The sequence below is a fragment of the Haliotis cracherodii genome, unplaced genomic scaffold (assembly GCF_022045235.1).
Source record: "Haliotis cracherodii isolate W230 unplaced genomic scaffold, xgHalCrac1.p SCAF_7, whole genome shotgun sequence".
NCBI lineage: Eukaryota > Metazoa > Mollusca > Gastropoda > Lepetellida > Haliotidae > Haliotis > Haliotis cracherodii.
In genome coordinates this window covers 51,034,776-51,059,377 of record NW_027266330.1, presented here as the reverse complement: position 1 = coordinate 51,059,377, position 24,602 = coordinate 51,034,776, and the positions used below count along the sequence as shown (strand labels likewise).

The 24,602-nt window shown below is 39.0% G+C and overlaps 1 protein-coding gene across 8 annotated transcripts in view; it reads right to left on the bottom strand.

Annotated features, from left to right (window-relative positions):
* LOC139447720 (nuclear GTPase SLIP-GC-like) overlaps window positions 1-24,602 on the bottom strand; it is a 115,982-nt gene that overhangs the window by 43,522 nt on the left and 47,858 nt on the right. Inside the window, exons 1-7 of one of the 8 annotated variants that reach the window (XM_071229182.1) lie at window positions 22,335-22,410; window positions 18,717-18,783; window positions 18,371-18,454; window positions 16,338-16,566; window positions 14,181-14,390; window positions 13,245-13,433; window positions 12,745-12,920 (exon numbers count right to left, since the gene is read on the bottom strand). The exons of 3 other annotated variants lie outside the window; for them this stretch is intronic. In XM_071229182.1, coding sequence (XP_071085283.1) covers window positions 12,745-12,920; window positions 13,245-13,433; window positions 14,181-14,390; window positions 16,338-16,566; window positions 18,371-18,454; window positions 18,717-18,751 — 923 coding nt within the window. In that variant the 5' untranslated portion in view covers window positions 18,752-18,783; window positions 22,335-22,410. Of the gene's footprint in view, window positions 1-12,744; window positions 12,921-13,244; window positions 13,434-14,180; window positions 14,391-16,337; window positions 16,567-18,370; window positions 18,455-18,716; window positions 18,784-22,334; window positions 22,414-24,602 lie in introns of those variants that run through there. 4 more of the 8 variants (XM_071229183.1, XM_071229185.1, XM_071229180.1 and 1 more) reach the window with 4 other exon arrangements.

Genomic DNA, 24,602 nt, shown 5'->3' with positions numbered 1-24,602 from the left:
TTTTAAATGTCAACAAAACCCTTTAAACTAAATGGCAGCACTATGCAAATATTGTCTGTATAAAAACGGAGGCCAAAGTATTACCAACAAGAAAGAAGCGTTATTACTATCCCCCACCATGGGCCACATACTAATTTGTTCGTACTCATTTAAGATCATGACCAGTAATATCAGACTGCAAAATCTAATTTCTCCAACCTAAATAGTTTTGGGGTACATTTGTCGTGTTTCAGAAGCGGACGGACGACCTCCGCTACTATATCCCCCACCCTACTTCATGGGAGTCTGCAGTAATCATGTGCTTTTTTGAGCATTGTTACAATACACAACAGTTATATTTACTTCACAATGCATATTTTTTATTAACAATGCAAGTGCTTTATTATTGTTCACTCGAAAATGGCACTCGTGAAGAGCAACCTCCTCGTGGTGAGTGCTGGGTAACGCTAATAGCTCTTCCCCCTTGTGGAACCGGGGTAGAATATTTCCACAGCACCCCATTGCTGGTCGTAACAGGCGACCAAAGTGGGCAGCCCGTTTGCCGTGGGTTGCGTCCATGTGTCAGCGGAGGACGGGAGTCTGGTAGTTGAGGGCACTGGTTCCTGGAACTGTGTTCCTTTGCCCAACACACTACTTCGACCCTTACTTCGCCTAGACGGGTGGTAAGATGGGCCCGGTCTTATCAATCGGCTGGTCATGCCAGGCCCTGTGCGTAATATTGTATATGCACACATGTGTTGTATTTTACTGTAAACTTTGGACTTGGCTGTGCATAACTTGTGTGAATACTCAATTTTGGATCGAATAAGTTGCCTTGAGTCTTACGCCAGAAGGCGGTGGCTCATGGGCCAATCTGGTGATGTTGACCTCCGAATAATGTATGTTTTCAATTTCTTGTCATGGACAGAACCAGTCTGGCATTGAGTTGGTAAACAAATACAGCTGTTCGCGTCATATTCTCTGGAGTATAACATCCCTGTATCCCTGGTGTTTGCATCCTGGATATCCTATGCAACATAACACTGTCCCTGTTGACACTCGATGGCGGGTGGGGAGCAGGGGTGCCGAATAATTTTCTTTCATCATGGCTCAACAATAATCTGGTTCATCTCAAAATGAAATATCAATTTCTTGTAATCTTCTCTTTTTTTCAAATGGAAGTATTGCTCAAAATATTGATACCTGGTCTAAATTCCTGGTTATTGAGGCTGCTGATAACCTTCCCATCAAACTCAATCCTTTTGCTATTTCTAAGGCTGTTTCTGTGTTCGTTACAGGGCTCGTTGTCTGTCCGACATGTCTGAAGAAGAAATCACTACAGAGTTGGGAGACCAGGCTGTAACTGCAGTTAGACGCTTCACATTCAAGAAGGACAGTGTCATCTCGAACACAAATACGTATCTTCTGACGTTTGCCCGTATAACCCTCCCGCAGTCAATAAAAGCAGGGTATTTCAGTATTGGAGTGGATGTGTATGTCCCCTATCCGCTCCGATGCTACAAGTGTCAACGTTTTGGTCATGGATCAAAGTCCTGTCATAGCTCTGTGGCATGTCATTGGTGTGGTGACATCCATGATAGCACTGACTGTGAGAAGCACTGACAAATGAAATCACAAATTATGAAACTGAAATGCGAACGAAACATATCCTCCTTGGATGCAAAAAAAATATCCAAAAATCAGACCACTACTCCCTCAAATATTTCCTACTCCGCTGCAGTCACTCGCTCTGTTGCGACATCAACTATTTCGTGCCAGGCTGACTTGACATGGGTCAAGTCAGAACAACCAGCTGCAACAGTTCCCATCAGTCAGGATATTCCTACCATCAGTCTATCTAGTTCAGGATCTCAGACTGAGATTCAGGCTGAGAATCAATCTCAAACATCAGTCAATCAACCAGTCAAATTGTCAAATAAAGAAAAAAAGAAATTGAAGAAAAATCAACTACCAATCGTCCCTTCACCTTCAGAGGTTCCTTTACCGAACTTTTGGGGCTCTGGACATGGAGGTTACTCTGTCCTCACAGGACAGGCGGAGGAGTAGTTCCTCCTCACATTCACGCGAGCGATCTCCAATTGAGCCACCATGATTCAATTGTCCACCATAATACAGTAGAATTGCAGAGGGCTTAGGCACAATTTTAATGAACTACAGTTATTAACAACAGATTTTATTCCATCAGCAATTTGTTTACAAGAGACGTACTTAATAAATACAGATAAATTTGAATTAAGGCAGTATAGTTCCTATCATTCTTTTTCTCCTCCGGGAGATAAAGCTCCTGGAGGTGCTTCTATGTTGGAGCGGCGGGGCGTTGTTCACAGTCCTGTTCAGCTTGACACAAATTTGCAAGCAGTTGCAGTTAGACTTACACTGCATATCGCCTTCCCACTTTGCTCCTTATACATTCCTCCATCTTCAAATCTTCAGCGTAATGATCTACAAAAACTATACGACCAGCTCCCAAAGCCCTGTGTCATCATGAGTGACCTAAATGGGCATAATCCTTTATAGGGAAGTTCAACCATTAATCAAAAGGGAAAAGTGATCAAGGATTTTGTTTCCGATAATGATCTTTGCATTTTTAATGATGACTCCGACACTTACTTACACCCTGCTACTGGCACATATTCATCTCTAGATCTGTCTCTGACGGATTCAGTTTTGTTAAACGAATTCTCATGGTCAGTCAACGATGACCTATGTGGAAGTGACCATTTCCCCACCGTACTTAAACCCATTAATCCCACTGATGATCCACCTTCACCTCGATGGAATTTTTTGAAGGCTGATTGGCCTTTATTTCAATCTTTATGCAAAGATTAATTACAACCTACGTCTTTTCAGAATGTTGCTGATCCGATTCAGTTGTTCTCAGATCAACTGAATAAAATTGCTGATGAATCAATTCCTAAGTCCTCTATCAACCCACGTGTTCGTAAACCATGGTTTGATGACACTTGCAAACAGGCTAGGAAATGTCGTAAGAAGGCGGAGAAATACTTCCGTAAACATCCTACTGTCCATAATTTAAACACTGTCAAAATTTCAAATGCTAAGGCAAGACGTCTATTTAAGCAAAATAAACGTCAATCATGGAGGAACTATGTCTCCAAAATAAACACTCGTACTCCTATGTCCAAGGTATGGAACATGATCAAAAAGATCAAAAGCAAGGGATCAAAATCTACAGTTAACCATCTGAAGGATGGCGATACTTTACTAACTGATAAAACTGCTATTGCCAATAGACTTGGGAAAACTTTATCTCAACATTCGTCTTCATCAAATTATGTTCCTGAATTTCAAAAATATCAGCTCCAACAGGAAAGGAAAAAAGTTAATTTTACATCTGATAATGGTGAAGATTACAATGGTGAAGTATTTTCACTACATGAGCTATATACTGCCTTAGGGCAAGCTCATGATACAGCAGCAGGGGCTGATAATATTCATTATCAGCTACTGAAACACTTGCCCGAATCATGCCTTGAAACTTTGTTGACTATATTCGATGACATTTGGACATCAAGGACGTTTCTACCTTCATGGCATAATGCCATTGTTATCCCAATACCCAAACCTGGGCGGGATCATTCTGATCCATCAAATTATCGACCTATCTCTCTAACTAGCTGTGTTTCTAAAACTATGGACCGCATGGTAAAAAACGATTAGTGTGGTACTTGGAAACAAATGATCTTCTTACCAATATACAATGTGGTTTCCGTAAAAACAGAAGTACTATCGATCATTTAGTGCGTTTAGAATCGTTCATTAAAAAATCCATTGTAAATAGACAACATGCTGTATCGATCTTTTTCGATTTAGAAAAGCTTACGATACAACATGCAAACATGGTATTTTAAAAGATCTTCATGATTTTGGATTAAGAGGCCGTCTGCCTCATTTTATATCCCAGTTTTTAACAGACAGGCAATTTCAAGTCCGAGTGGGTACAACCCTGTCTGATCATTATAATCAAGATCAGGGTGTCCCACAAGGCAGTATTTTGTCTGTCACTTTATTCAGTATAAAGATTAACAGTTTGTCAAAAGTGTTAGGCACTCGTGAAGAGCAACCTCCTCGTGGTGAGTGCTGGGTAGCGCTAATAGCTCTTCCCCCGTGTGGAACCGGGGTAGAATATTTCCACAGCACCCCATTGCTGGTCGTAAAAGGCGACCAAAGTGGGCAACCCGTTTGCCGTGGGTTGCGTCCCTGTGTCGGCGGAGGACGGGAGTCTGGTAGTTGAGGGCAATGGTTCCAGGAACAGTGTTCCTTTGCCCAACACACTACTTCGACCCTTACTTCGCCTAGACGGGTGGTAGAATGGGCCCGGTTCTATCAATCGGCTGGTCATGCCAAGCCTTGTGCATTAATTGTATTTGCACAAATTGTATTTGACTTGTCTTTACACTTTAGGTCTTGGCCAAATTTGTTTATAAAACACCATTTGATATTGAACTACGTGTCTTTCTTGAATTGCCTAGAGTCTTATGCCCAGAAGGCGGTGGCTCATGGGCCAATCTGGTGGATTGATTAATTTTTAGTTAATCTACTTGAGTATACCATCTCAGTATCCTTGGTGCTGCCAGCTGGAGACCCACTGGCATATAGCATTGTCTTTATGATACTCCGTGGTGGGTGGGGAGCTGGGGTGGGGAGCTGGGATGGTGAAACCACTATTATTAACCATGGCTCAACACAAAAAACACAAACGAGCATTGGATGAATGTTTGTCCTCTGATGAGGATAGTCCCTCAAACAGACCTGATAACTGGAGCAGATTTGTGGTGGTATCTTCTGCTGATGGAGAACCGCTCAAATTAAATCCATTTGCAACTTCAAAAGCAATTTATGGCTTAGTTGGTGACGTGCAAACTGTTAAAAAGATTCGATCTGGCTTTCTTCTGATTGAGTGTAAAACGGCAAAACAATCTGCTGCTCTTCTAAACACAAAACACCTCGTGAATACTGAAGTTTCAGTTTCACCGCACAAGACTCTGAACAGTAGTAAAGGCATCATCAGAGACCAGGACTCTCAGATATGAGCGAATCAGAAATAGCGGCAGAATTGCAAAATCAAGGTGTGACAACTGTGAAACGTTTTACGTCTAAGAGAAATGGAGTGACTGTGCAAACAAACACCTACTTACTTTCTTTTTCCCAGCCTAAACATCCTAAATGTATCAAAGCAGGATACTGTCACATCGGGGTGGAACAATATATTCCAAATCCACTTCGATGTTACAAATGTCAAAAGTTTGGTCATGGTGCCCAGTCTTGCAGGAATCGCATGACATGTTACAGATGTGGTAAAGAAGCCCATGAGGGTTCTGATTGTATGACACCTCCAAAATGCGTTAACTGCTCTGGAGACCACATATCTTCATCAAAGTCATGTCCAAGCTGGAAGCGTGAATATGAGATAGTCAAAATCAAAGTTCAGAAAAATATTCCATACCATGATGCAAAACTTTTGCTAAATGCCACCACCCCTCAAACAGCAGGTATGTCCTACTCTGCAGTGGTTTCTCGACCTCTTACGAAATCTGTTCAGTCTGTTGCATGTCAAACAGATATTACTTGGATATCAACAAAAAAATATTCCGTATTAGGGTCAAGTACTTCTTCCCAGACAAATGCTGCTCCACCATCAGTGCCTGTGACAACACCATCACTGGCGACTGCAACAACTCCAACATCTTCCCCTGTTGTCAAAAATGCCAGCAAAAAGATAGATTACTCTAAAAATTCAGATCGTGTGCCTAAGGGTCAACGCGACCCCATCCATATTTATAATCGCTTTGAATCCTTGGAGGACATGGATGTCTCTCCTCATCCTAATGGGCGCAACAGAAGTAAGTCGCCTAGAAATGGGAGACGTAGATCTCCGGTTCATCCACCTATAACTTGAACGTCATGAATCCACTTATTCAGTGGAATTGCAGAGGTCTCAGGACCAATTTTAATGAATTACATTTATTAATTCAAGATTTTACGCCATCAGCAATATGTCTCCAGGAGACATATCTCAAAGAGACTGACAACTTTGATTTGCGTCGGTACAGTTCGTATCACTCATTTTCTCCACCAGGTGCTAAAGCTACTGGAGGATCTACTGTTTTGGTGAAGCAGGGAGTGATCCACAGCCCTGTTTCACTTCATACCAATCTTCAGGCTGTTGCAGTGCGCCTGACTTTGCACATTACATTTACCCTGTGTTCTCTATATATTTCTCCTTCCTCTGTGCTTCAGAGATCGGATCTTCAATCCTTATACGATCAACTCCCTAAGCCTTGCATGATTGTGGGTGACTTAAACGGCCATAACCCATTATGGGGAAGTGTTAACGTTAATCAAAAGGGAAGAGTACTTGAAGATTTTATATCTGATAACAATTTATGCATTTACAATGATGGGTCAAATACTTATTTACATCCCGCTACTGGAACCTATTCTGCTTTAGATCTGTCACTGACAGATTCAAATCTATTAAACGAATTTACGTGGTCGGTCCATGATGACTTATGTGGCAGCGACCATTTTCCCTCAATATTAACAGCGACTAATCCAACTGATGTTCCACCTACATCTAGGTGGAATTTTACCAAGGCAAACTGGCCTTCTTTTCAGGAACTCTGTACCGATAGATTGACACCGGATCTGTTCAGAACTGTTACCGACCCTATTCAATTGTTCTCTGATAAGTTGAATGAAATTGCTGTGATAACTATTCCTCAGTCCTCTGCAAATCCACACATTCGAAAACCATGGTTTGATCTAGAATGCAAACAGGCTAGAAAGTGTCGGAAAAAAGCCGAGAAATATTTCCGCCGACATCCAACTGTACATAATTTGGATCTTGTTAAAATCACAAATGCCAAGGCCCGCCGTTTGTTCAAACAGAATAAGCGTAAGTCTTGGAGGAATTATGTCTCTAAAATAAATTCTCGCACGCCGATATCCAAGGTGTGGAACATGATTGCCAAAATTAAAGGTAAAGGCTCAAAATCGACTGTCCACCATCTCAAGGAAGGTGACCATTTATTAACAGATAAAGTGGACATTGCTAATAAATTGGGCAAGACGCTGGCCAAACACTCTTCATCAACAAATTATGATCCCAAGTTTCAAACTTATCAGAAACAACAGGAAAAGAAGAGGATTGATTTTACTTCTCAAAATGGAGAAGATTATAATGAGGTATTTTCGCTCCACGAGCTAAATACTGCACTTGGTCAAGCGCACGACACTGCCACGGGAAATGATAATATTCATTATCAACTCCTGAAGCATTTACCTAATTCATGTTTAGAGACGCTTCTTGACATATTTGATCAGATATGGATGTCAGGAAATGTTCCTACTTCATGGCGAAATGCTATAGTTGTCCCCATTCCTACACCTGGTAGGGACCATAGTGATGCATCTAATTATAGACCAATATCACTAACTAGCTGTGTGTGCAAAACCATGGAGCGAATGGTAAACAATCGACTGGTTTGGTACTTGGAAACTAATAATCTTATAAGTAACATACAATGTGGTTTCCGTCAGAATAGAAGTACCATTGACCATCTGGTACGTTTAGAATCCTTTGTAAAAAATGCAATTGTAAATAATCAGCATGCAGTATCAATCTTTTTTGATTTAGAAAAAGCGTATGATACCACTTGGAAGCATGGTATTTTAAAAGATCTACATAATTTGGGGTTAAGAGGCCGTTTGCCTCAATTTATATCTCAAATTTTAACAGACCGACAATTTCAGGTTCGTGTGGGTTCCACCCTGTCTGACCATTATAATCAGGATCAGGGTGTCCCACAAGGCAGTATTTTGTCTGTAACTCTGTTTAGCATTAAGATTGATAGTCTGTCAAAGGTTTTAAATGATTCCATTGATGGTTCACTTTTTGTGGACGATTTTAATGTTTCATGTCGTGGAAAAAATATGCGTACCATCGAGAGACAGTTACAGCTATGTCTCAACAAAATCGAAAAATGGTGTCTTGAAAATGGTTTTAGGTTTTCCAAAGCTAAGACCAATTGTATTCATTTTTGTAGAAAATACAAGCACCACAATGATCCAGAACTATTTTTACATGTCACTCCTATCAAGGTTGTAGAAGAGGCCAAGTTCCTGGGTCTCATTTTCGATCACCATTTAACTTTTAAGCCGCATATCAACTATCTTAAAACTAAATGCCTGAAGGCTCTAGATTTGCTGAAAGTTGTTGCCAATACAAAGTGGGGAGGTGATCAGACAACCCTCCTCCACTTGTATCGGTCTCTGATCAGCTCTAAATTAGATTATGGCTCCATCGTTTATGGTGGAGCTTGTAAGAGCAATTTACAAAAATTAGATTCCATTCACCATCAGGGCCTAAGACTCTGTCTTGGCGCATTTCGAACGTCTCCTGTGGATAGCTTATATGTCGAAGCTGATGAACCATCCTTGAAGCAGCGGCGTATCAAATTATCGCTTCAATACATTGCAAAATTACGCTCTAACCCCTTAAACCCTGCCTATAACTGTATATTTCAACCCCTTTATGAAGACCTTTTTTATAGTAAGCCAAAGCTGGTCTCACCACTAGGCATTCGGATTAAACCCCACATTACAGCTGCACATATTGATTTAGATAATATCTCTCCTTTCAGGCTTCTGTCTTCCCCACCTTGGCAATTTATCAGACCGGAGGTGGACTTGACTCTCACACAATTTAAAAAACAAGACACAAATCAATTAGTATATCAGCAAGAATATTTACAAGTTAGTGCTATATACGACTCCCATCGCTCCATTTTTACAGATGGATCCAAGGACGGCGGCACAGTCTCCAGTGCTGCTGTCATTTGATCCAAAACCGTCTCATCCCGCTTACCAGACCATAGCTCGATTTTCACCGCTGAAGCCAAAGCAATATTAACTGCTTTGGAATATATCCAAAACCAGTACAGTTGTAAACGGTTCATCATCTTTTCAGATTCATTATCGTGTCTACAGGCAATCAAATCTAGCTCTTCACATCATCCATTCATTTTAGATATTTTAGAATTGTACAATGACCTTGCTACTGGCCAATACGACATTGTCTTTTGCTGGTTGCCCAGTCATGTTGGTATCACGGGTAACAATATGGCTGATGCTGCAGCAAAGGCAGCTCTCAACAAATCTGTGACACCACTTCTTCTACCATACAGTGACTATAAACCTGTTATTAGATGCTATATCAAAGACCTAATGCAAAGGAAGTGGGACACTCAAGTGGGTATAAATAAATTACATGCAATCAAAGCACATATCAGTTATACTTACTTGGGTTGTCAGTCCAGATTTGAAGAGGTCATTATGCGACGATGTCGTATTGGCCATTCTCGTTATACTCATGAGTATTTGTTGAAAGGTGAAGATCCTCCATTTTGTGTCCCTTGTGATGAAAGAATCACAGTCAAGCATGTCTTGCTTGACTGTATCGATTTTTCCATCACAAGGGAAAATTATTTCAAGGTTTCATCCATAAAGGATCTTTTTACTGTAAGCCCTCGTTTAATTCTTGAATTTTTAAAAGAAATAGAATTGATTGACAAATTTTGATATGTATTGTAAAACAATATGTGATTTTAATTTGGTATAATGAACTAATAACTGAGGTTGTTGGTGGCTGTACCTTCAAAGGGGGTTGAAGTAACGTAAAATAATTGTCCCCCTGAGAAGGTATGTAAGTCCCATTTCATTCACAGTATTTTTCATTTTCCATGTTTTTAATCGTAGAAATCTTGTTGTTTTAAATGTTTTGGCTTAAACTTGCCGACAATCACCAGTAGCCAGAGGGATGGTGTAAATCCTGCTGGGTTACCATGTAGGTAGCAGAAGTATCGTAAGTCCCCATGGTACCTAGTATGGTGACCTACCTTTGGTTATTGGTGATCTATAGCCCATTTTTATAGTGTACTGTTTTGAATTGTTATGAATTTTATTATAATATGCTAGTTTTACAATCTACATCTGTGATAATCTAGTTGTTTTACTGTCCTTCGTCGACAGAATTTTATACAGTTTACATATATATTATTAAAGTCACATTTTCTCTCGTCACGATATGGCTGCAATATTGTCGATGTGACGTTAAATATTAACTCACTCACTCACACTCAAAAGTGTTAAATGATTCAGTTGATGGATCACTTTTTGTGGACGATTTTAACATATCTTGTCGTGGTAAAAATATGCACACAATAGAAAGGCAATTACAATTATATCTCAATAAAATTCACAAGTGGTGTCTAGAGAACGGGTTTAAATTTTCCAAATCAAAAACTAACTGCATACATTTTTGCAGGAAATATAAACCACATAAAGACCCTGAGCTATTTCTAAATGGCACCCCTATTAAAGTGGTGAAGGAGGCAAAGTTCTTGGGACTTATTTTTGATAGCCATTTAACTTCCCACATATTAAATACCTAAAAGCAAAATGTCAGAAGACACTCGACTTATTGAAAGTTGTTTCTAATTCCAATTGGGGATGGGATCAAACAACTCTCTTACACATATACAGGTCACTAATCCGTTCAAAACTTGATTATGGCTCCATCATCTATGGTGGAGCCTGCAAAAGTAATTTACAAAAACTCGATACCAGCCATCATCAAGGCCTGAGGCTTTGCCTTGGAGCCTTTAGAACGTCTCCCATTCACAGTCTCTATATAGAAGCAGATAAGCCTTCTCTTAAACAACATCGTTTAAAATTATCTTTACAATACATCACTAAATTATATTCTAATCAGTCGAATCCAGCTTTTGAATGCATATTCAATCCTCTCTACGAAGATATTAACAATAAGAAATCAACACTCACTCCACCACTCGGAATTAGAATAAAATCTGCAATATTAGCATCTAATATTCAACTCCAAGATATAGCTCCTACTAAACTTTTCTCATCTCCTCCTTGGCAAATGGTAAAGCCAGAGGTAGACCTTACATTAACAAAACTAAAGAAATCAAATACTAACCAATTAATTTACCATCAATAATACAATCAATTAAGAAACAATTATGACACTTATAAATCTATATTTACAGATGGATCCAAGGATGGTGGCGCAGTTGCTAGTGCCACTGTCATTGGATCCAGAACAATCTCTTCACGTTTACCTGATAACAGTTCAATATTCACTGCAGAAGCAAACGCCATTTTAACAGCACTTAACTACATCAGTAATCAATCTAAACATAAACAATTCATACTGTTTTCAGATTATCTTTCATGCCTTCAGGCGATGAAAAAAATGTCATCCAAACATCCACTTTTAATCGAAATTCTCGAATTATGTAATGATCTTGCTACTGGCCAATATGACATCGTCCTTTGTTGGTTACCAAGCCATGTTGGTATCACTGGTAACACAATGGCCGATGCTGCTGCTAAAGCAGCACTCACCAAATCTGTGACACCACTTCTCATACCCTACACTGATTATAAACCTACAATTAGGTCTTACATTCGTGATCTGATGCAAAAGAAGTGGGACACCCAAGAAGGTATCAATAAATTACATGAAATTAAACCAAATATCGGTTACACCTACTTGGGCTGTCAGTCCAGATTTGAAGAGGTCATAATGCGACGATGTCGTATTTGCCACAGCAGATATACAAATGAATACTTATTGAAAGGTGAGGGTCCTCCGTTTTGCATCCCTTGTGATGAGAGAATCACGGTCAAGCATGTCCTGCTTGACTGCATTGATTTTTCCATCACAAGGGATAAATATTTCAGTGTTAAAACAATTAAGGACCTTTTTAATGACGTTAATTCTCGTTTAATATTATGTTTTTTAAAAGAAATCGAACTTCTTCATAAATTTGGATGTGTTAAATGTGTTATTTTGCATGTTGGTAGTGCTTTTTTATAACTGAGATTGTTGGTTGCTGTACCCTCGAGGGGGGTTAAAGTAGTGTAAAATTATTGTCCCCCTAAGAGGGTATGTAAGTCCCTCATCATTCAAAGTATTGTTATGCATGCCAGAATTTTAAAACGTAGGATTTTTGTCATTTTATTATAAGGCTTAACTGGTATACTATCGCCAGTGACTGAAGGGGTGATAAATAAATCCTGCCAGAGCCATACAGGAAGTAAAGGTACTGTAAGTCCCCATGGTCCCTGGTATGGTGATCTCCCTTTAGTTACTGACGATCTCTAGCCAATTTTTATATTGTGTTGTTCCTTAATACTTAATGCTTTTAAATGTTCCGCAACTAGTTTTAAATCTCATCTGTGATATTCTAGTTCTCATACTGTCCTTCGATGACAGATTATTATAAAGTTTAAATATATGTATATTCATGTATAACTTCTCGTCACGATATGGCTGAAATATTGCCGATGTGACGTAAAGCATTTACTCACTCACTCACACTCACTCGAAAATAATCTTATGCAGCAAAATGGGAGCAATGTCCAAACATCTCAAACCATCAAAATGGCTGCAAATGTAGTTTCCAAACTACATGTTCCTTGAAGTCTTTCATAGGTATTTAGAAGTTGGAAAAAAACATAAATTTATTACTCTTTTATGGACAGCAAAAATAAAAGCAGTTGCCATCCATAAAAAGTGTCATGTATACATGTTACTTATCGGGTGACCTGGATGACATTATAGTAGAGATAGTAAATAATTGTGACTACACTTATTTGAACACGAGGTTATTTTCAAAATGATGTTCTACTTACCTGATGACATCTCTCAGGTTGACATCATCTGTTTGTGTACAGGCTAAAACTGCCTTAGTCTGGTCCATCAACAGCTGACGAAATAGTTTGTCCCCTAAAGCATTCTTGACCGTTTTGTTGTCAACAGCTCTCTGAATTTTCGTAACGATCAGCAGCACATCACATGTTTCCATGTACTGAAAGAAGGCAATGTCAAAGACTCAAAGTACATATAAGTATCTGTAAAAACGGTAGTGATGCAGCGTCATAAGTCAAACAATTACATCTGCTTGCCGTAGCAGGCGACTATGCTTGTCGTAAGAGGCTACTAACGGGATCGGGTGGTCAAGCTCGCTGACTTGGTTGAGGCATGTCATCGTATCACATTTGCATGGATCGATGCCAACGATCGCAATCATTGGATCGTCTGGTCCAGATTCGTTTATTTACAGACCGCCGTCATTTAGCTGGAATATTGCTGGGTGTGGCGTTAAACAACAACTAACACCTGCGTTCTGTACCTTTCTGGCAACATTGTCTCTTGCTGGGTTCGAATCTCCAACTCCAGGGAGGTCCACCAAGTTAACGCCGCTCCGACACAGGCCTGAATCTGGTACTCTCAGAACAACTTGCTTAATTAACGGCCAGAACTGACGTTTTTCTTCATTTGGCTCACTGAATGTCCTGATCTTGTCCTGCAGGGTACTTGCCTAAACATAAAATCCAAATATAATAATAAGTATTCCAGTTTCTCTGTGCGTTGGTGCACACATCATCCCGGATCACATCATAGATGTTCAGTCAGGTTGAAATCAGAACTATTATCACAATGAAGAATTAGGAAAGTTCTATGGCTAGATGCCGTACCATCCCACACAATCACTGAGATAGATATTTCTGGTTGAGCTTATAAAAACGACTCAATAATATAAGAACGACAAATAAATCTTGATTCGTAATGGAATATGACGTGACGCCAATCGCGGCTTCATGCTAATCACTGAGTGGCACTAAACACCTGCAACAGACTGCTAATTATTCATAGTTGATTCACTAAATCCCTTGTGGGATTAACTTTTTGTTCACTCTGAATGATGAGCTGAATCTATCCCATCATGCTATGTGTTTTGTCTGACGGTCCTCATGATATGTATTTTTGTACATCCAGGAGAAACATGACTGAATTTTCTCTTGTTTGCCTATTAAAAATAGCTTAACCTTTAACTACGTATTCATTTGTTCAGATAACTACCAACCTGTTGGACCCCTCCTCGACCTAATCATGTCTAGCGCTTGTTTCTTTATTGTCACTCGATGGTGACTTTAAAAACTACAAAGTTTCATCATTCTTCTTCACTATTGTTCTTTGTGGGTATACGGTTATGTGCAAACTATTTGAACTGTACCTTATGCGACCCCATTCTTGCAATAACTTGGTTTTTTTTAGGCATACTCACACTGATTTTACGCAGTTCCTTTACAGTTCCAAACATTTCAGCTGTGTCAGTATCATCATCTAGCAGGGTATCGAGGTTTGCAGGCTCAAAGTCACCATACACTTCAGCAAACTTTGCACGAGCTTCTTCGTACACATCAGTATCCTCATCGTCGTCACCATCATTTTGTCCCAGGTCATGCTTTAAAACATCGAATTCTTTCTTCCATTCCTAAATCAGACAGTAATTAAATCAGTTTATGTACTTGTTTTCAAATAAATCAAATCTAGCATACAATTTCCACCCTCAATATGAAAACCTCTTCCGAAATCTGTCCAAATTGATTCCACCACTTGGTATCAGAATTCAACCTCACTGCAGCTAAAATAGACTAATATTATATCATCCTCCCCACGTCCCTGGCAGTTGGTGGAGCCAGAAGTAGACCTCACTCTAAGCTAAAAATGTCAGACACTAATCCGTTGGTATATCAAAAATCGTATTACCAATTACGATCAAAATACAATTCCCACAGATCCATTTTGGACTTAATGTAGGCATAACAGGTAAATCAAAAGCCGATGCTGCAGCTAAAGCAGCCCTTGACAAACCAATATCTCCACTACTTATCCCGTACAGTGATTTCAAACCAGCCATCGAGAGTTGTACTCGGGATCTCATGCAAAAGATGTGGAACACCATGTAGGAATCAATAAACATGAATTTAAACCAACAATCCACTTGGGTTGTCAGTCATGACACGATGAGATCGTTTAACGACGATGTCGTATTGGCCACATCCAGTTTACCAATGAATATGCTAATGGCACATGACAACTAACCTTATGAGTGTGGCCATTGTGATGAAAGGTTCCCCGTCAAGCATGTATTGCTTGACTGTGTGGCCTTTGCAACCGCAAGGGATTCACATTATCAAAGTGTAAATCTCGTGTAAACGGGCATCAAATTCTCAGTTACTTCAAAAAAATTGGTCTGTATAATAAATTTTAAAATATGTATGTGAATAATTAATTGCTTGTTTTTAATTTGGTGTGATGCTATTATCAACTGACATTATTGAAGGTTCTGCCCAGGAGGTTGAAGTACAGTAAAATTATTGTCCCCCGGTGTGACACGTAATCCTATCACAATAGATGTAACTATCTTCAACCAGTGTTTTAAGCCAACTCATTGCTGAGTATTTTCTAATATTGGCTTGTATTGGGCACAACCACCAGTAGCTGAAGTGATAATGTAGAACCTGCTGGCGTATCATGCAGGAAGCAAAGGTACTGTAAGTCCCCATGATCCCCAGCGAGTCGGCCAAGCTTTGGTTACTGGTAGCCTATAGTCCGTGTTTTTAACTGTATAAATAATATTGTCAAGCCCAAAATATTTTTGAAAATTATGTATTCAAATGTAACCTTACATCTATGACTCATGTCTTTAAAATCCTGAAGAAAACGGTCTATTGTAACTAGCATTTACTCTGAATTTATTTCTACTACATTTGGTCTGAACTACAGTTTATCGGACACAAGGACCACGAATCACTGTTCCACAAGAAAAAAGATAAACAAACAAATCTTGTACTATATACTCCAACTTTGGACAACACAAAGTCACAGGGATATGTAACACATCATAACTGTAGCAATATCATGTTTCACGTAATAAGAACAGGGCAAACAACCATATTTGCAACACACATTTATAAACACCTAAAACAGTATGATTATTTCATCTTAAAGCATGCCAAAATATATAAGTACTGGTTAAATTCAGTATGGCAGCCATAGTGACAATGATGAAAGGTGAATCAAACTTCTGTAACTTCAGTTGGTCTTTGCTGTGATCACATGAACAAACTGCCACCCTAGAAACCCCAGATATTTCAGACAAAATAACACCAAATGCAGTATCTGTAGAAATAATGGCTACATATATACGTCAACGGTAATGGAAGAACGAAAACAAAAAACGGGAAATCAACACGTATGTCATAATGATACATGCACGAATTGCCCAATAATGGACAAAAAGGTCTATATCAGTTAGCTGTCAGGACATAGTCACAGTTGCTGACATCATCCATGCAATATGGTTTTCATTAATACAGCATAAATACAGTTGATATTTAATTAAGAAATTGAGCTAGATATTATAAATGCCTGATACCTCTTTAGTGAGAAACTCAATGTCCGCTTCAAAATCAGAGCTTGTTTTGTTTTCTTCTATTTTCATGACCACTGATGTACATGCTCTCCCCATTCCGGATGTAGGCAACAGGGACGGCTGATCCAACAGGGCGTTCAACAGGGAGGACTTGCCTGACCCAGTCTCTCCATATACAGCTACTGTAATTTCTGGAGGATCACCATATTGCTTTATCCTCTCAAGATCTTTTCTGGACGAATGTTTACAGAGAAAATGTTCATACACTGTTTGTATATCATCACAATATGAAATATAAACATGTAAAAATCATGAAAACAATTGATTCAGTTATGTCATACCATCATCACTATATGTTTGTGTGTGGAGAGTTAACTCTAATATATTGGTCATGGTGCCCATCGCATGTCATTCTACCACATTACTGAAAAATGCTTGATTCAGATTGGTTAGAAAGAGGTTTCATTTTGCTAGGGAAACCTCTTTTAAATATGTGAAGCCTTTTCATACAAAAAATACATATGAATACATCAATAGCCTACAAATCGATTTATTAAAAAAGGCTGCTGATAGATCACCCATAGGAACTGTAAACGTATAGATATATCCTCTATTATACACTGTGTCAAAATAGGTGGCTGGTCGTCAGTGTAAAAAAATGGCTGTTTAGTCATGCTTCAATTCCATTGTATCATTAGACTTATTCCCAATACACTTAGACATTAATGTTGAACCCCATCATAGATCAGTGTTGTCATATTGCTTTATGTATCTTGTCAGAGGCACTGGTTATGTAAACAAAACCATTGGCAGCGATTGACAGTTGTGAGTAACTGGGATGTAGGTCAAGTTCAGCCACATCCCAGTTCCTGGTGAAGAGGCATTTATTTTGAATTTGTATTATTTACTGTGTAAATTGCAAACTAATTGCTAAGATTTACACATTTAAAATAAATATTACCATGTTGATTACTAACGGGTGTTGTTCGTTCAGCATTTGCTTAAGTTATTTCTACAACCTGTCATCCCTACAATGCAAGATGGCATATTCGATTTCCAAGAAATGAATTGTTGAGTCCAAACAGTTCACAACAGGTTACGATGAAATCAAAACATACATACATACATCAAAGCTTTGTGTTTTGAACCCTTATTTTGAACTTGTCAAGACTATGGGTATTTTAATGTTGAACTTAGTAATATGTGTCATCTTTATAACTACCTGTGACCCCTAATTCCCTCTAATTGATATATTAAAGTGCTCTGTTCCATATTAAAAAAGAGGTATCTACTCTACAGTGGAACTACAACATTTTAAAATGGAGCAGGTTTATCTCCTAAATGGAAACGAAATAAGCACATACTGGATACATTTTGACTTGATCTCCAAACGGTTTTTAGAAATGACATTATAACTGTCGAAATTACTTCCATAATTCCTGGAGAATATCCTGCAGCTGAGAATTTCCAGATATGAACATATATAGAAATGTTGCCTATTATCACATAGACATTTTAACTTTTTAACTCGGGGTTTTGAATTGGTTGAAGGATCCGTTGTAGTCTACTGCATACTGTGAGACCATGCACTTTTGAGAGCGGTAGACATGACATGACTAACAAAAAGTAAGAGAACAAAACTTGTGAAATGGGCACAGCAAATGGTATGCTGATAAACGTTTTAGCTAGGGCTAACTTTCATACCCATAGGCGTTATAAGAAAGCACAGCTAATTTAATTTATTCCACAGCATAGTGTATCCAGTTGTATTGTGGTGTACACGGTTGCCGTGTGCTGTTTGCATTAGGATATTTTTGCAGCAAACATGGTAAATAATGTATGCAACATATTATGTAAAGGAGCTTGAATTATGTATTGTATGTTTTAGTGTTCAGTTAAACCATCTGTTTCAATCAATCATCTCATATGAGCGAATGGTGAAACTGACAATGAAATGAACAGAATAAACACATGCTGAGGGGAATTGGCATTTTGTTCATTATACAAGGTGTCAATGTAAACACAATGAGCAATACCTTGCCTTCTGCACAATGGTACAGGCTCCTTCTCGCTTATCTTCTGGTGTTGCGTTTCCAAGTAAATTCAAGATCCCCTCACATCTAAACAGAAAAAACTTTACCGTACATTGACAACAATATGGCTTCTGCGAATGAAACATGAATCATATTCGTCTTTGGATTTTCATTTAATTATCAGAAAAGTTTCAACGTGACGCAATTTGAAGTTCGGTGTGAAAATATGAAGTGAGATATTCACATATATAAATATAGCGTCATACTTTGTTATTGTTATTTTATTTTACAAATATCACAATTCATAAAAATTACACCAGCAATATTAGCCTTTTAACGAGGATCGTACCGGGTGATGAAGGTATTCAACATAGAGGTGTCCATTATGCGCACAAGCTGGTCCTGAGTTTATGAATCTGAAAGCAACACCTTATGAGTACACTTCAAGATTATCTCTACATACCAGGTCCTATGAGACATTATCTTGAGTTCATTTTATGAACGAAATCATTTTTTAATGACATTACATGGTAAAGATATCGTGTGTTTACGTATCGCAAATATGGGATATATAGAGTACAGAGATTAGTATTAAATTGTCCAAGGCTCGCTCAATACCTTTTTTATTGGTTATATGTTTAACGATACGGAAACAGTGTCGCGTATTAATCTCTGAAAAGGGTTCAAGTTTGCAATACAGATTCTGATCACCCTTAGCCAGAGGAAAATAGTGTCATTAGGCTCTCGACTTGTTAAAAGGCGTTTCAAATTGCGAGTGGGGAGGGGATCAGACCACCCTCCTTCACTTGTACAGATCGTTTATGCGCTCCAGACAAGACTATGCTTCCATTGTCTATGGTGGAGCCTGCAAGAACAACTTAGAAAAATTGAACACTATTAACCATCAAGGCCTAAGACTCTATCTTAGAGCTTTTGGGACCTCTCCCATGGACAGTTGGTATGTGGAGGCCGATGAACCCTCACTCGAACAGGACCGCATTGAACCTTCACTGCAATACATTACTAAATTGTATTCAAATCAAGTAAATCCAGCATTTAATGTTTTCCTCCCTTAATATGAAAATCTGTTTAAAAATCTTTCAAACCTGGTTCCACCTCTTGGAATCAGAATTCAATTTCTGTCTTCTCCTCCCTGGCAGATGGTGAAGCCAGAAGTAGGCCTCACTCTAACACAGCTAAAAAAAGTCAGAAACTAATCCTTTGGTATATCAACAATCTTATAACCAATTACGCTCGAAATATAATTCTCAAAGGTCCATTTTTACAGACGGGTCCACGGATGGTGGCAAAGTTGCTAGTGCCAACATCACTGGATCCAGAACTGTCTCCTCAAGAATCCCAGATTCCAGTTCTATCTTTACTGCTGAGGCCAAAACTATCCTAACAGCTTTACCTATATCAAACATCAAAACCAACCTGAAAGAACCATGCATCATCTTCTCTGATTCGTTGTCTTGCCTTCAGGCACTTAAGGGTGAAAGGTGTCTCATCACAGCACACTTTTGTTCTGGACATTTTAGAACTCTCTAATGTTTTTCTACAGGCCAATGTGACATCGTCTTTTGCTGGTTACCAAGTCATGTAGACATAACAGGTAACTCAAAAACCGATGCTGCAGCTAAAGCAGCTCTTGAAAAACCTTTATCTCCAACACTTATCCCGTGTAGTGATTTCAAACCAATCATCAAGAGTTACATTTGGGATCTCATGCAAAAGAGGTGGGACACCCAGGTAGGAAGCAATACTCTTCACGAATTGAAACCAACAATTGGTCATACCTACTTGGGTTGTCAGTCAAGACATGGCGAGGTCGTTTTACGACGATGTTGTATTGACCACAGTCGGTTTACCAACGAATATCTGCTGAAGACAGATAAGGACGAACCTCCTAAGTGTATCCCTTGTGATGAAAGGTTCACCGTCAAGCATATATTGCTTGACTGTGTGGACTTTGCAATCGCAAGGGATTCACATTATCAAAGCGTAAATCTGAAAGATCTCTTTTCCCATGTCAGCGGGCATCTCGTTATCAGCTTTTTGAAAGAAATTGGTCAGTATCATAAATTTTAAATATATTATATGTGGATAACTAAATGCTTGTTTTAAAATTTGGTGTGATGTTATTATCATCATTACGGACATTATTGAAGGCTCTGTCTAGGGGGGTAAAGTATCGTAAAATTAGTGTACCCCTATGTGACACGTAATCCTATCATAATCAACGTAACTATCATCAACCAGTGTTTTTAAACAAACTCATTGGTGAGTATATTTTAATGTTGGTTAGTATTGTGCATAACCACCAGTAGCTAAAGTGATGACGTAAATACTGCTGGGGTATCATGCAGGAAGCAGAGGTACTGTAAATACCCATGATCCCCAGCGTGGCCTAGCTTTGGCTTCTGGAGGACTGTAGGCCGTGTTTTAAAGCTGTATACATCATAGTGTTATGCTCAAATATTTTGATAAATTGTTTTTAAATATAGTATGCTCAAATATGTCTCACAACTTGTTTTTAAATATAACTTTGCATAAATAACTAAATTGTTAACATATTAACTTGGTATCGTCGCTATATGGCTGAAGAAATGCCAATGCGACGTTAAATGTTAACTCTCTCACACTCACTGCCCCGGAAAAGAGCACTCCCCTCATTTTCAATAAAGTCCAACTTATCGTAATGAATAAATAACAGTCCTAAATCATCAAAAGTCACCAGCTCACGACTCAACGATTTAGGAGTTCTGCTCTGGTAACGCGGAACGGACGCCATACGGACATACAAGCAGACGGACGGACATGCTGATCGCTATATAAGAAGTAACACATGGTTAAACATGACAGCAGAGAGAAGCTAGATCCAAACTCTTGTTTTCCTTGCAGAATTATACTTCATTACGTTGAAGATCCGGGTAGAATAGGTCTTCAGCAACCCACGCTTGCCCGTAACAGGCGACTTGTCGTGATAGGCCACTAACGGGATCGGGTGGTCAGGCTCGCTGTCGATGCATGTCATCGTATCTTAATTGCATGGATCGATGCTCATGATGTCAATCACAGGATTGTCTGGTCCAGACTCGATTATTTACAGACCCCCGTCATATAACTGTAATATTGCTGAGTGCAGCGATCAACAACAAACAAACAGTGCTCATGTGAGTTTGTTTTAAATCAGCCTTTACAGTAGTTCAGTTATATCACGGCATGGAATCTTGTTACAAGTGGAAAACATAAAGTGATTCAGCTGTCATCAATTCTATGTATTTCCACTCCTTACAATATCACCGCCGTCATATAGCTGGAATATTGATGAGTGCGGCGTTGAACTACAAACCAACCAACCAACCAACCAACCTTACAATATTAGTACACGCTGTCTGTCTCTACAAGGAAATTTCAAATGATAGCTGTGTCAGCGGTATTACAATTCCTGGTACACAACAAATGCTTTGTCATGCATACGTAGTTGAGGGCATTTTGTAAAATCGTACACTCACTGAACACTTACTGACAGTTTATAGTTGTAGTTATGACAGCAATGATTCTGCGTGCATCCATGTGTAAAGCGACACGCTGAAAGTGTGCACAAAATGTTGAACGCTTCACAAAATGTAAACATTCTAGGTTCTCAACATAGCCCATTGTAAAGCAACTGGGAATTGTATTGCTCAGAACAAAAGTAGGTCTTCATTAACGTAGAACCTCCAAACACGAAAAGAAGAAAGATTATACTGAACGAAAATGAGAATCCATGTCTGCCTGTAAGGTATTTGAAATGATCACGGGTTACAGGCCGACAGGTGTTGTGACAGCCCGAGTTTACATGCTATTACATTATAGTTGTGGAAACACTAGATACATGCTTTGTCTTGCACATGTAGGAGAGTGCTTTCAGTATACTCGTACACTAACCGAAGACCTATAGATAGTTTATGTTTTTACTAACCTCTGTAGTGTTTCTGCGTGCATCCATGTATCAAGCGACAGCTGAACTTGTGCACAATCTGCCGCTTGTAAACGTTTCACAGAATAAATTCTTCTACACCGCATTGTTCAAAACGAAACTACGATACGAAGTGACGCAGTGCTTTTATTCAGAAAAGTAAAGAGAGGTTATCACGCGAGTGTGTTTGAGCCAAGGCCCTCTAAATATACTGAACAACAAAAGTTCCTGTGACATTGAATAAGATTAAGGTTATGTTTTTTACCAAATCAAAAACAATTTTGGTTTGCAACAGATAAAAGACTCCTGTAAGTGTTCGAAGGATTTAATTTGCCATACTGACTTCAGAAAATGCGTGATTTCATAAAAAAAACAACTGAACATGCCAAAATGTCAATTTACAAATCAATAGCGTGTGTGTCCACCTCTGGCTGCGATGCAAGCAACACATCGTCGTCTCATGGAATGGACCAGGCGTCGCACAAAGTCCTGTGGGATATCTGTCCATATGTGCTGGAGCAATCCCTGCACACCGAGAGGCGTCGACGTACGGTTTGTGAAGATATTCGTCGAAGGCCAGAGATGCTTCTTGCAGTCACTGTTTCTGGCTAGAATCGATTTCGTGGGTGTGTTGTTCGAATCCAGTTGCCTTGTCGATTATTGGTTACGCGTGGCCTGCCACTCCGAGGATGGTCTCTGACTGATTTCATCTTTTGCCATAAACACCAAATGGTGTTTCTGTGGACGTTAAATTGTCTTGCAACGTCACGTTGACTCGATCCTGCTTCAAGCATACCAATGGTTCGCAGACGCTCATTTTCGGAAAGTCGTGGCATTTCGTAACATTAATTGAATAATTTCGTAATTTTGTTTGAGTGGTTGTTGTCAGCGTGATGCTAAACAATGCATATGGAATCCCGTTAACGCACATGATTTTTATACACATTCTTGGGTAGTGAAATGCATGAGGCTTGCATAAAAGTCAACTTTTGCATGGAATGCATGCTTTTCTGTAGCAGTTGCGTTTTTGTGACGTGATTCCATACATGTACTACAATATTGAAAACTTTACTTGTTTGAAAAATACACTAAAATATTGATGTCACAGGAACTTTTGTTGTTGAGTATTTATTTGCAGATGGTCCCAAGGATGGTGGTGCAGTCGCTAACGCCGCTGTCATTGGATCAAAAACAATATCATCAAGACTACCAGATGCTTGTTCCATTTTTACAGCGGAATCCAAGCTATTCTAGAAAACATCAATGAACAATCTTAATATAAACAATTTATCATACTTTCTGACTCTCTATCGTGGCCTCAGGCTATTCAAAATAATGCATGTCATCATATGCTTTTATTAGAAATTGTTGAATTACATAATGATCTTGCTACTGGCTAATACGATATTGTCTGTTTTGGGTTACCCAGCCATGTTGGAATCATTGGTAACACTATGACCGATTCTTCTACAAAGCGGCAGTCAACAAATCTCTTACGCCACTTCAAATGCAATACAGTGATTATAGACCAGTGATCAGATGTTACATCCGAGATATGATGCAAAAGAAGTGGGACACTCAAGTAGGTATCAGTAAATTACATGAAACAAAACCAACTATTGGCTACGCCTACTTGGGTTGTCAGTCCACATTTGAGTGAGTGAGTGAGTGAGTGAGGTTTTACACCGCTTTTAGCAATATTCCAACAATATCACTGCGGGGGGACACCAGAAATGGGTTTCACACATTGTACCCATGTCAGGAATCGAACCCGGGTCTTCGGCATAAAGAGCAAATGCTTTAACCACTAGGCTACCCGACCGCCCCCCACGTTGGAAGAGGTCATTTTACGATGGAATAGGCCATGGTAAGTATACACATGAATATTATTGAAAGATGAGGATCGTCCATTTTGTATACATTGTGATAAGAGAATCACTGTCAAGCATGTCCTGATTTTGCCAGCACAAGGTGTAACTATTCAATCATTATCTTTAGGGTCTTTTATTAATTCCCGTTTAATCATTGGTTTTTAAACGAAATAGAGTTGTTTGAAAAAAATGATCGATGCGTCTTGTAAAATATGAATGTTATAAAATTGGAGATAAAATTAGCTTCTGATATCGTTGGTGGTGGTATCCTTCAAGGGATTTAGGTGCTGTATAACTATTGTCCCCCTGAGAGGTAATGTACGGTCCATATCTTTCAAAGTAAGTTTAGAACTACCACGTTTTTAATCGTTGAATATGTGTCTAGTCATATGTTAGGTTA